This window comes from Notamacropus eugenii, chromosome 5, assembly GCF_028372415.1.
Source record: "Notamacropus eugenii isolate mMacEug1 chromosome 5, mMacEug1.pri_v2, whole genome shotgun sequence".
NCBI lineage: Eukaryota > Metazoa > Chordata > Mammalia > Diprotodontia > Macropodidae > Notamacropus > Notamacropus eugenii.
Window position 1 is genome coordinate 171,837,397 of NC_092876.1, and position 13,649 is coordinate 171,851,045.

Here is a 13,649-nt window from a genome sequence, read left to right on the forward strand (position 1 = left end):
TTTTGCCTTAATAGACCATTGGGAATTTTTTAAGTCCTTGCATTGCAGTGAAGTATAAAGCCACCAGAAAAAATCCTTGCACACTGTGGTTGTTGCTGTGTACAAAGTTCTCCTAGTTCTGCTCCTTTCACTCAGCATCAGTTCATATAAGTCTTTCTGGGCCTCTCTGAAGTCTTACTGTTTATCATTTCTTATAGCACAATAGTATTCCATTACATTCATATACCATACTTTATTCAGCCATTCCCCAGTTGATGGGCATCCCTTTGATTTCCAGTTTTGGCCACCACAAAGAGAGCTGCTCTAAATATTTTTGTATATGTGGGACCCTTTCCCATTTTTATGCTCTCTTGGGGATACAGTTCTAGAAGCAGTATTGCTGGGTCAAAGGGTATGCATATTTTTGTAGCCCTTTGGGCATAGTTCCATATTGCTCTCCAGAATGGTTGGATCAGCTCACAGCTCCAGGTCTTGTTTTAACTGACTCTGTAGAACTTTTCCACCTTTGGCTGCAGAGTATATCATGAGTTTACTTTCTGTATTGACCATCTGGTGATATCCATGTGTAGAGTAACTATTTGGATTGTTGAAAACGAGCTTTTGCTGTGACCAGTGAGTTATCTTGACAAAACTCTATTAGTCTCTTTCATGCTTCATTTTATATTCTAAGGTCAAACTTGCCTGTTACTCCAATTATCTTTTGATTTTCCATTTTAGCATTCCAAGCTCTTATGGTGAATGTGACATTTTTGGGGGATGTTATTTTTAGATGTCATAGGTCTTCATAGACCTGATAAGCTTTCACGTATTTAGCATCAGTGGTTGGAGCATAGACTTGTGTTACTGTGACGCTGAGTAGTTTGCCTTGGATTGGAAAAGATATCATTCTGTCATTTTTGAGATCATACCCCAGTACTGCTTTTCTCACCTTTTTATTGACTGTGAGGGCTTCTCCATTTCTTCTAAGGGATTCTTGCCCACAGTAGTATATGTAGTGATCTCCTGAATTAAATTCTCCCATTCCTGTCCTTTTAAGTTCACTGACACCCAAGATGTTGATGTTTAATCTTTCCATCTTGTGTTTGACCACATCCAGCCTACCTTGGTTCATAAATCTGACATTCCAGATTCCTTCACAGTATTAACCTTTACAGCACTGGACTTTACTTTCATCACCAGATGCATCTGCAGCTGAGCTTTCTTTCAGTTTTGGCCCAGCTGCTTCATTAGTACTTTATTAGAACTACTTGTAGTAGTCCTCCATACTTCCTTAGTAGCCTGTTAGACACCTTCTAACCTTTGGGGCTAATCTTCTGATGTCATCTCTTCTTTCATTTTAGAACTGTCCATGGGATTTTCTTGACAAAGATACTAGATGCTTTGCCATTTCCTTCTCCATTGGATCACATTTTGAAGGAACTCTCACTATGACCTGCCTGTCTTGGTTAATCCTGAATGGCATACTTCATAGTTTCTTTGAGCTGCGCAAGCCTCTGTGCCACTACAAGAGACAGTGATCCAAGGAGAGATCTCCCTGCTTCAATGAGGTCCTTTTTACACTTTCCTAATCAGTTGACTATCTCACTTACCACAGTGACTCTTACAAAACTTTTCATCCCTTAAACCTCTTGTGACTCCCTCTCTTTCAGCCCTCTCAGCTGAGAACCTTGCCCTATATCTCTTCCCCTGTTCTTCGTCTTACTTCACTCAGATGCCTTCTAACACTGTCTCCTCCTTCACTCCTGTTTTGCATGAAGAGATAACCTTGCCAAAGCTGTCTGCTTTGCGCAAGGACCATTTCCAGCCATCCTGATCTATATCCTGCCACTGGACCCAGATGACTCTGGAGGAGAAAGTGAAACTGGCGACCTTGCACAGCCCTCCCTCACTTAAATCCAGTTAATTTGCAAGTCATGGCATCATCTTCCTGATGTCATCGTCCTCTTCTAGAATGAAGGATTAACGACAGCAACAATAGCAACTCCTCTGTATGCACAAATGATCCTATTGCATTTCTTCTTTTCCAGTAGATTGCCTCAGTAGATTGTCTGTACTCTCCCGCTAAAATTCAGTTGCTCCCTCTCTACTGACTACTTCCCTACTGCCAACAAACATACCCATATCTCCCCCATCTTCAGAATCCCACACTTGATCCTTCCATCTCCACTGGTTATTGTCCTATTTTTCTCCTCTCTTTTATAGCAGAACTCCTTGAGAAAGCTATCTGTAATAGATTCCTCCATTTCCTCTCCTTGCCTTCTCTTTTTAACTCTTCTTCAGTCTGGTTTCTGACCTCATCATTCAACCAAAACTGCTCTTTCCAAAGTGCCCAACTTCCCCATTACCATTGAGGGTACTGCTACCCTCCTAGTCATCCAGGCTTGAAATGTAGGTGTTGTCCTCAATTCCTCACTCTCCTTCCTCTCCTTGTATCCAATCTATTTTCAAATCCTAAATTCAGAGTCATTTCTCCCTTTGTAACATTCCTCATATATCCCTCTTTCTCCTCTGACACTGCCGCCACACTGGTATAGACCCTTATCATTTCATGCCTGTACTATTGCAATAATTTGTTTGTTGTTTGCCCTGCCACAAGTCTTTTCCCACTGTAGTCCATCCTCCATTTAGCTGTCAAATTGATCATCTTGAAGCACAAGTCTGACCATATCACACTTTCCCCCATTTAATAAGTCCCAGTGACTTCCCATTACCTCTAGGATTAAATATAAAATTCTATGTTTGGCTTTCATAACCTTGCCCCTTCTTGTCTTTCCAGTCTCATACCTTACTCTCCTCCACTTAGAATCTAGTGGCATTGGCCTTCTTCTTGCAGTCTCTTGTAGATTCTACTTCATTGAATCCCTTACATCTTATAAGATCCCTTCTATTCAATTTTTTTTAGTGATGTGACCTCTTATATTAATAAATATTGTTACAATCTCTCATTATTCTTTCTTGATGGTCTCATTAGCTCCCTAGGGTTCAGATCTCTATATCCTGCCCATAAGCTATCTCTTGAACTTCAGTCTTTCATCTCCATTTGCCTATTGGACAGCTCCACCTGGATGTTCCCATAAGCATCTTTAACTCAACATACCCAAATCAGAACTTATTATCTTTACCTCTTCACTTACTTTCCTCTTAACTTCTCTGTTTCTGTGGAGGGCACCACCACTTTTCCAGTTAACCCAAGTTAACTTGGAATCATCCTCAACTCTTTGCTGTCCCTCAACCCTCATATCATTATAGTTGCCAAACACTATCTAATCCACTTTCTCAACAGTTGTCACATCCATTTCCTTTGCTTTATTCACTACAATTATATTAGTCCAGGCCTCGTTATTTCTTACCTTTGCAGTAGCCTCCTACTTAGTCTCTGGTCTCTTACCTCTACAATCCGTCCTATACATAGCTGTCAAATTGGTATTCCTAAAGTGATCAAGCGACTGCCCAAGAAGCTCCAGTGTTTCCCCATTGTCACTAGGATTAAAAACTGCTCTGTTTGTCATATAAAATCCTTTATAGTCTGGCTCCATCTTGTCTTTCCAGCAAGGTGGCACAGTGGATAGACTGTTGAGTCTAAAATCAGAAAGACCTGAGTTCAAATCTAGCTTCAGACACTTAGTAGTTGTGTGACCCTGGGCAAATCACTTAACCTCTGTTTGCCTCATTTTCCTCAACTGTAAAATGGAGATAGCACTATCACCTACCTGGCAGGGTTGTTGTGAGTTTCAAGCAGTTGTAAAGCACTTAGCACAATGCCTGGTACATAGTAGGTGCAATACAAATGCTTGTTTCCTTTCCCATTTCATTTCCTAACTGATTACATATTACTTACCTCTTCATGCCTTCTACATAAACAGAGTAGCCTACTTGCTGCTTCCTGTATGTAACATTCTACCCCCTGCCTCTGTGTCTTTCTTTGTACAGGCTTGGCTCCCATGCTGGGAATTTTCTTCTTCCTCACCATTGCTTCTTAGAACCCCTAGATAAAGGCTTAACAAGTGTCAAGTCCTTCAAGAGGTCCTTCCTACTTCTGCCAATTGTATATATACAATTCTATATGCTAACTGCATCAAAGTGTTAACTGAACAAAGTATTTTATGATTTCTGAGGGAAAAGGATTGTAGAATGCTATAGACAGCTAAATGGAGTGGAAGAGACAGCATTTGAATTGGGATTTGGAAGTATGTTTTCAAACCTTTTTTGAGTATGAGAGTACTTGTTACTTATTTTTTAATTAAATTTTGTTTTTTTATTCAGTAAGAATCTGCCTGCTTTTCTTTCCAACTCTTCCCCCTGTTAAGAATTGAAAGAAAAACAAAACCCCTATTACAAACATGTATAGTCAAGTGAAACTAATTTTCCCCACTGGTCACATCAAAAAAAAAAAAAGTCTTATTGGAAGGGAAAGCACCCTGGCATACCCAGAATGGCTACTAGCGCAGGTTCTTGGATCTGCTTTACTAAGAAAGATAGCTGTTTAAGGGGTCAACAGTCCTTTTTAATTACATTCAGAAAATACAAACAGAAAATATAAGCAGAGAAATAAAATCCGACAGGGCTCTACTGCCTGAATCAAAGTAAAATTGCTCCATACTTTACATACATCCCTGGATCCAGAGAGCCTTTACAACTGAGCAATTGGGGGTCTGAACATACAACTACTCAGAAGTCTTGACCAGGGAACCACAAGATCCTTCTCATAAGTGAATCCCCAAAGTAAAACACCAACCTCCCTGTATATATAACAGACTCAGCTCCTGATTGACTCAGAGTCAGTAGGCACGAAACATACATGACTCAGCACAGCTGTGAACTATCAGGATTCAAAGAAGATTGAGCCTTCAAATGCTCACAATTTAGCCTGAGCCTGGGAAACTGAACTCCAAAAAGAAAACCAAAATTCCCACTTTACTTACTTGTTCTGCGTTCTGAAGTGCATGGTATGTTTATCATTAGTTTTGTGGAGTAGTGGTCGGTTATACACTGATCAGAGTTTCTAATTCTTTCAAAGTTGTTTGTCTTTACTATATTGTTATCATTATAAATTTTTCTCTAAGTTCTGTTCACTTCACTTCATATCAGTTCATGAATGTCTTCCCAGGTTTAGAGATCTCTTTCAAAATTTATTTTAGTATTTCATCATATTTAAATTCCATAATTTGTTCAGCCAGTCCCCATTGATGGATATCCCTTCATATTTCCATCCTTTGCTACCTCTAAAAGAGCTATAAATATTTTTCTGCATCCTTAGAATTTGTACAGTGATCTAAGAGAACCCCAAAAAATTCATGATGGAAAATGCTATCCACATCCAAAAAAAAAAAACCAAAACTATGGAGTCTGAATGCAAATTTTCTTTTTTTCTTTCTCATGGTTTTTTCCCTTTTGTTCTGATTCTTCTTTCACAACATGACATGGAAATATGTTTAATATGACTGTACATGTATGACCTATATCAGATTGCTTGCCACCTTAGATAGAAAGGAGGGGGGAGGGAGGGAGAAAAAAATTTGGAAGTCAAAATCTTATAAAAGTGAATGTTGAAAACTATCTTTATATGTAATTGGAAAAAATAAAATACTCTTAAGGGGAGGGAATAAAAAAACTTGAACTGTAGGGAGAAAAGTAAGAAACAAAAAATGTAGCTCACTTCTAATGTATAGGATTATAGTATTTAGATTTCAGTGTTCATTAAGAAAATTAGTGGAGGTAATAAAAAAATAAGAATTTGTTTTGCTTAAGACTAATTCCTTCTTAAATCTTATCGTGGTTGAGTCATTTTTCTAGCTGTGTCCAGCTCTTCTTGAGCCTGTTTTGGGGGTTTTCTTGGCAAAGATCCTGGAAGGATTTGCTATTTTCTTCTGTGACTCCTTTTACAGATGAGGAAACTGAGGCCAACAGGGTTAAGTGACTTGCCCAGACACAGCTTGTACGTGTCTAAACTAACAAATACTAGTCTTTCTGACTGCAGGTCTGGCACTCTATCCACTGTGCCACCTAGCTGCCCCTTCTTTAATTTATCTTAACACTAATTCTTCTTCTTTCTGCCTTCTTACCTTTGTCACCTCTTTCCTTAAGTGAGATATATTTTTGTACCTATCTGGGTGTATATGTGTATTTGTATTTCTTCCCTCCTTTGACCAATTCGTATGACAGTATCAGTTGTCAACCACTCTTTCCCCATGGGCCCTCTCTTTTCTTGTTTGTTTAGATATCTACTCTAGCACCCTATGTGAGATAATTTTCACTAACTTTACTTTCCCTTCGCTACACCCCTATGCCTAATGTATTCTTCCCTTTTCTTTCCATTCTTCTCTTAATCTCATCAAGACATAACAGAACCACTTACAGGCTTTCTGTCCAATTAGACTCCCTCTTAAACCTTTGATGATGTAGTGACACATGTATCATCTCCTGTATTAGAACATTAGCCATTTAACCTTATTTTAGTTCCTTATTTTTCATTTTTACTTACTTGTTTATATTTCTCTTAACTCTTAAGTTTGAACTTCAGAGTTTCTTTGCAGCTCTGGTCTTTTTTTTTAGGCTGTATTTTTTAAATTTTTAATTATTTTATTTGCTTTCAGTGTTTTACATTCACTTCCATATATCTTAAATTTTTCCCACTCCCTCCGCAAGACAGCATGCAATCTTATGTAGGTTCTGCACATACATTGCTATTAAATACATTTTCACCGTAGTCATGTTGAATAGAAGAATTAAAATGAATGGGAGAAACCATAAAACAAAACATAATACCAAAAAAAAAAAAATGATCTGCTTCGTCCTGTGATCCAATTCCATAGTTCTTTTCTGGATGTGGAAGGCATTTTGCTTCGAGTCCATTGGGAATTTTTTAGGTCCTTGCATTACTGTGAATGGCTAAGTCTACCAGAAAAATTCCTTGCACACTGTGGTTGTTGCTGTGTACAAAGTTCTCCTGGTTCTGCTCCTTTCACTCAGCATCAGTTCATATAGTTTTTCTAGGTAAGATTCTCTGAAGTCTTCCTGATCATCATTTCTTATAGCACAATAGTATTCCATTACATTCATATACCACAACTTGATCAGCCATTCCCCAGTTGATGGGCATCCCCTTGATTTCCAGTTCTTGGCTAACACCAAGAGAGCTGCTATAAATATTTTTGTACATGTGGGACCCTCTCCCATTTTTATGATCTCTTTGGGTTACAGTCCTAGAAGCGATATTGCTAGGGTCAAAGGGTATGCACATTTTTGTAGCCCTTTGGGCATAGTTCCAAATTGCTCTCCAGAATGCAGCTCACAGCTGCACCAACAATGAATTAGTACTCCAACTCTCCCACATCTTCTCCAACATTTATCATCTTCCTGTTTTGTCATGTTAGCCAATCTGATAGGTATGATGTGGTACCTCAGAGTTGTTTTGATTTGCATCTCTCTAATAGTTCTGGTCTTTTTATTCCAGATGCTTAGAGGCCTTAGAAATGTATTTCATTAAAGGTTCATTTTTCACCTGTAACATTATACTTTTTCCTTTGCCTTCTAAATATTATCTTTCAATTTCTTCCCCCTTTTATGGTGGCAGCTGCTAAATAATTTATGATTCTGACTTCTTCCTTGGTACTTCCTCCTCTGTCTGGCTTCTTGCCCAATTTTTTCTTTGACCTAGAAGCTCTGGATTTGGGGTATAATATTGCTGGAAATTTTCATTTGGAAGTTTTTCTTAGAAGGTAACTGATGGATTCTATTTCTGTTTTGCCTCCTGTTCCTAAGAGATCTGGGCAATTTTCTTTTACTGTTCTTTAAAATATGATTTTTAAGATCTTGTTTTGGTCAGATAATCTGAAGATTCTTAAATTTTTTTTCTTTTTGATCTGTTTTCTAGGTTGGTTGTTTTTACTATGAGATACTTTATGTTGTCTTCTATTTTTTCCCAGCGTTTTGACTATTTTAATATTTCTTGTCTCATAGAATAGTTGGCTTTTATTTGGCCCATTCTAAATTTCAGGGAGTTGGTTGCTTGGGAAAGGTTTTATACTTCTTGTGCCAATCTGTTAATTCCCTTTCCAATTCTTTCTTTTGAATTTCAAATTCTCATTTCTTTTCCATATTTTTCCTCTTGCTCTCTCATTTCTCACTTCATTTCACAGAAACTTTTTCCTTAACTTTTACTTTTCTTCCAGGAATTCTAGCTGAATTTGTGCCTACACTGCAATTTTCTTTGAGTTCTTGCTTATAGATGTTTTGGGGGCATTCTATTCTGGGTTTGTGTCTTGAGCATCCTTGTCACCATACAAGCTTTTTATGATAGGGTTCTTTTTTTTGCTTTTCCATTCAACCTACTTCCTGGTTTTAGATTGATATTAGGGTCAGGCTCTGCAGACATGTTGAAGGGAAGATCTAGGCTTGTCTTCTTGCTGCTTTCTTGTAAGACTGGATATTGTGTTGTCCCATGATCTTAGGGACAGCTTAGGTTGGAGTCTTATGAGCTTTTAGTGCTCCCAAAGTCTGATTGCTCCCTCAACCCCCAGGTCTGAGCACTGCAGGTTCCTGACTTAGATTTGGTTCTGAATAGCAGCAGAGGACTGCTAGACTTAGCCACTCTCAGCTGCCTGTGAAACTCTGCCAGTTCAGAGTGACAGAAATTTTGGCTTCCCTGTGAGCTGTGATTCCAAACCTGGTTATTCTTCTGGAGACTTTAGACTGGGCTAGATGCTGGAACTGAGGCCCTGTTCTGCTCTTGGGATGTGAACATCACTATTCCTCCTTGCTTCTAAATCCAGATCTACTTCTTTCTTGATAACCCTGCTCAGGGCCTGCATTGGGGTTCAGGGAAGGGCCCAGGTCCCTTTCTAAGTCTTCCCTGGATCTGTGACCCAGAACTTGGTAGTGGGTTACAAAGCTATGAGTTGGCCCCTGTCCCTGTCAAAGTGCCTTGTTGAATCTGGGGGTACCTTGGTAAATATCCTCATACTGCCCTGGAATGCTCCATGCATGGGTCTTCTGCATAAATCAGCTCTCCAGTGTCCATAGACCTCTTTGTCTCTTTCTCTGTACTGACTTGGGATGGAAAAATGACTCACTGTTACTTTTTCTTACATGTACCTATCAGAACTCAGTTTGGACTGGGAAAAAATAGCTTTGGGGGTCATTTATGTAGGTGTAGTATTTGATGCCACGAGAGTGAATGAGATTGCCAAGGGAGAAAATACTGAATTAAAGAAGAATAGAACAGAGCTGAGGCAAGAACCTGGAAGAGAGAAAGGAGAGCCACAAAAGAGTCATTAGATGTAGGAGAAGAACCAGGAAAGTATGACGTCTACAACACTTTAGCTGGAAAAAATAACCAGCAGGAAGGAATGATAAGATGTCAATGAAGACGAAGACTGATAAAAAAGGAAATTAGGAGTTCATTGGTTATCATTGAGAGAGTAATTTCCACAAAGTGGACAGAGAAACTCCAATGCAAAGGATTGCAGAGACAGCAAAACAATCAAATATAGACAGATTTTTAAAGATGTTTATAGAAAGAGGTGGATGGTAAAAGATGGACTAAGAAGAGGTTTGTTTTTTTTTTAATAGGATTTGAGAAACCTTAGCATTTTTAAAGATAGATAGTGAATAGCCAGTGCTGAGGGGAACATTGAAAAACCATGAGAGGGCTACTGGAGCCAAGGGCCTAGAGAATGTGGGAAGGATTCAGACTGTGGGCACAGGGAACAAAGTGAAGTCATAGTGGTCAAGATTTCTCCTGTCACTATAAAGAAGAAGGGATAGGGTGATGATATTGAAGAATGGAAGAAGTGAACTGAAGCAGTTGATGTCAGATTGCTTCAGTCTCCTTAGTGAAATCAAAGCTTAGGTCATTTGTTCCAGGTGGGAGGAGAGAAAAGGGGTTGGTGGTAAAAGATAAGAGGCATAACAGAATCTTGCATAGACAAGATCCATATTTTTCATTGAAACTGTGGGTTTCGGTTTTCATTCCCTGGATTCCAAAGTTTCTAAGAATATGTCCAGTAACTTCTTAAAGGGGACAAAGGTATGGTCATGGCAAACATAGCATACAGTATTCTCTGTGTCTTCAAGATATTGCATAAAAAACACACCAGGGTTTGGAATTTTGAGGTATGAAAAACAATGCTAAGGCTATGTCAGTTTCCACTGAACTAGAAAATCATTTATTTAAGTGTTAAATCTTCCTCAGTCTAATCCTTCACATTAATTTTTTACTTTAACACTGTCATCACAAGTTTTATTTGGTAGATAACAGCAGCCATTCAGTGAATGTTCTGTCCTTCCAGTGTTATTTAAGTCTTCCTTTGGCCTTTTCTGTGAGGAAAGGAAATGTATTCAGCTAAATTCACAATTCTTCCTCTTTATCCTCCCTCTCCCCTCTCCTCACATATACCTTAGGCACACACTTTAACTACTTTTTCATATTCCTTCAGGAGGAAGATGCTCATATAACGTGTTTAGATTATGCCCTAGGTATATGTAGATTTATCAGACTCTCAACATGCTGGATTACTTAAAGATACAGTCTGAGAGCTTCTCTCCACCTAGAATCTTGGGTTGATATTTTAAATTCTGAATTCTTTCAGTCTCTTCTTTCTATTTTCTTGCTATTCTTGTAAGTATTGAACTCTAAGAGGAAAGGTGCTGTATAATTTAAAATAATTCACCATTTGTATTTCTTCTTCCTCTGTGTTCTTTTTGGCATCTCTCATGTTTCCTCCTTGCACATTTTCCCTCACAGCTTTTATAGCTTTTCTTTTCCTGACATACAAATATTGACCTTCACTTGTATAAAACACAATCCTTTTGCCTATGTAGCAACAATGAGCTTCTTTTCTTGCTTGACCTTTTGTTCTGGTTATCGGGTTTAAGATTTGTTGGATGAAGTTGTGTTTGTTACTAGAGTCTGTTTTGGGCCACCATAAAAAATACTCTTATTAAGCTGCGGATCTGTATCCTAAATTATCTTCTTATTCCCCATCCTTTCCATTTTTTTGAAGACTGCCTAGATCTGGTTTATAATTGTTGCTTAGTAAAGGTTACCAAATCAAGAGAGGATGGAAGAGCATGCAGAAGATAATTCTAAGCTCAAAATGTCCTTGTCACTCTAATAAACACATGGTTATGAGTAGTGATCTCTAACAGTGACCTAGATGGCTTAAGCCTACTTCCAAAACAATTTCCAATCTGCTCTTTCTAGGATCTGGTTGTTACAACCCAAATAGGGCAGACTCCCTACTTGTGGATATGTTAATCTCAGAAAAGAAAATATATTTTTCTTCTTGAACTTAAACTAAACAACCTAGATCAATGACCAGGTTTTCTAGGAGAGCTTTGTTTATCAAGTGGTGTGGACATGAACAGTCTGGATAATTGCAATTCAGAAAATAGCAGCTGATTTGCTCCAGAATAATTGGTATTACCTGGTTTCATAAGTTTGAGGGATAGTGTTTTATTACCCAAGTTTTTGATAAAGGATCTGCCTTCAAGCTGTTATGTCATTTTCTCAAAATACCAATTTGAGCTTCATAAAAACAATCTTATATTTATCTGAAAAGGAGTTAGATGGATATGAAGCAATCGCTGAACATTACTATAATTGGAAAGAAGTATTAAATGAAGTCATCCCTTCTGTGTGTTCATCTAACCCCCAACTAAGTAGAGCAAACATTGATTAGGTGCCAGGGTACTGCACTAAGTGGTAGGAATAAGAAGATGAAAAGCTACATAATCCCTACTAAAATTTCCCTTTTTAGTACTCTTACCAAAGATATCTTAATTACCTGATCTAATGATCTTTTCTCAATCTGCATCTTTCTAGATGTCTCTGCAGCATTCAATATTGCCTTCCCCTCCCTCAGGTGACTTTCCCTCTATTTCTATATATATCTTTTATGTACCTAGATGTGTGAATGTTGTTTTCCCCATTAGAAAGTAAGCTTTTTGTTGAGGAGAGGGACTGTGTTTTGTCTGCCTTTGTATCTAGCTCTTAGCATGCTGTCTAGCACATAGTAAGTGCTTAATAAATATTTGTTGACTGACAAAGTAATGTAATGAAGAGCATGATAGACTTGTAGTTAGAAAAGACGTATATTTGAGTCCTGACACTGACTAGTTGTGTGACTATGGGCAAATAATTTAATCTCTCTCAGCCTCAATTTCCTTTTGTGTAAAATGAGGATAATAATATCTCTTAGGCTTATCTCACAGGACTGAGGGTCACATGAAATTAAGTTTTTAAAGTTTGTGCTTAGCCTTAAGACCTTCTATGAATGTCATTTAATAATTAATCTTAGTCTGAAAAATTATATAAAAATCTTTGCAAAAAAAGCCGCTTTCATTATAATCACTATTCATTTCCCTCTGAAAACTTGAGTTTGTACCTTAAAAGAGTGTGGAGAGAGTTACTCTTGTAAAAGAGATTGGAAATTACCTACTTGTAATTAAGGACTAAGCATCAGTCCATTGTATTCTTTGACTCTTTTTTTGGAGGGGTGGGGTAGGAAATGGTTCCAGGGAATTGAATCCAAGGAGTGTTTGGCCAAATTACACAAATGTATTTGTATTTTGTCCCCAGAATTAAGAAAGTGAAAGAGCAACAGCGTTGCATTGAGGAGCAGAGGATCCTGAGAATGACTTATCAGGAAGACCTGTATTCTGGGGAGAAGACATGTGAGATATTAGCTGATTTACAATTGGAAAATAAGAGAGGAGCAGCTACTAAAAAGCAGCAGAGGAGCAGAGAATGTATCAGGTACCTTGGTAGAAGTGTTCAAAGCTTACTACAAACTTAAGGCCATCTGTGTTTCCTCAACACTTTACCTTGTTTCCCTTGGTGATGACATCATTTCCCCTGGGTTCAGTTATAATTTCTATGCAGATTATTCCCGTATCTATACATCTAGCCCTAGTCTCCTGAGCTCCAATCCCACTTCATCAAATGTCTTTCGGATATCTTGAGTTGGTTTTCTCTTTGACATCACAAACTCAGCATGTCCAAAGCAGAATCAGTTATCTTTCCTCTAAAACTTCGCTCTTCCCAAGTTTCTTATTACTATAGAGGACACTCCCATCCCAGTCACCAAGGCTCACAACCTTGGTGTCATCCTTGACTCCCTCACTTTCATTCATCCCACATATCCAATCCTTTATCAACTCTTGTTCCTACCCTTTATCACATCTCTCACATACCCTTTACAACATCTCTCATATACTTCCCTTCTCTCCACTCATAGCCATGTTTCTACTTTAGGCCCTCATCACCTCTTGCTAGGACTATTGCAGTAGGTTTCTAATTTCTAATCTAATGCCTCAGATCTCTCCACACTCCAGTTCACTGTCCATTCACCTGCCAAGGTGATTTTTCTAATGCATAGATATGACCATGTCAGTCGTACCCCCTTTTTCCCATTCAATGAAGACTAGTGGTTTCCTTTTACCTTCGGAATCAAATGAAAACTCTCTTGTTTGGCATTTAAAGCTCTTTATAACCTAGTACCTTTCTACTATTCCAGCCTTCTTACATTTTATTCTTCTCTAAGCACTCTATGTTCCAGCAATATTGGCTCCCTTGCAGTTCCTGGAATAAGACTCCATCTCCCATCTCTGTGCTTTTGTACCAACTATCTTCCACATCTGGAATGTTC

At 38.3% G+C, this 13,649-nt stretch overlaps 1 protein-coding gene across 4 annotated transcripts in view; it reads left to right on the forward strand.

Annotated features, from left to right (window-relative positions):
- Positions 1-13,649, forward strand: part of CCDC15 (coiled-coil domain containing 15) — a 54,300-nt gene that overhangs the window by 36,180 nt on the left and 4,471 nt on the right. For 3 of the 4 annotated variants that reach the window (XM_072611445.1, XM_072611446.1, XM_072611447.1), the window contains one exon: positions 12,581-12,757. In XM_072611445.1, the coding sequence (XP_072467546.1) occupies positions 12,581-12,757 (177 nt within the window). Of the gene's footprint in view, positions 1-1,340; positions 1,548-12,580; positions 12,758-13,649 lie in introns of those variants that run through there. The other variant, XR_011967508.1, reaches the window with a different exon arrangement.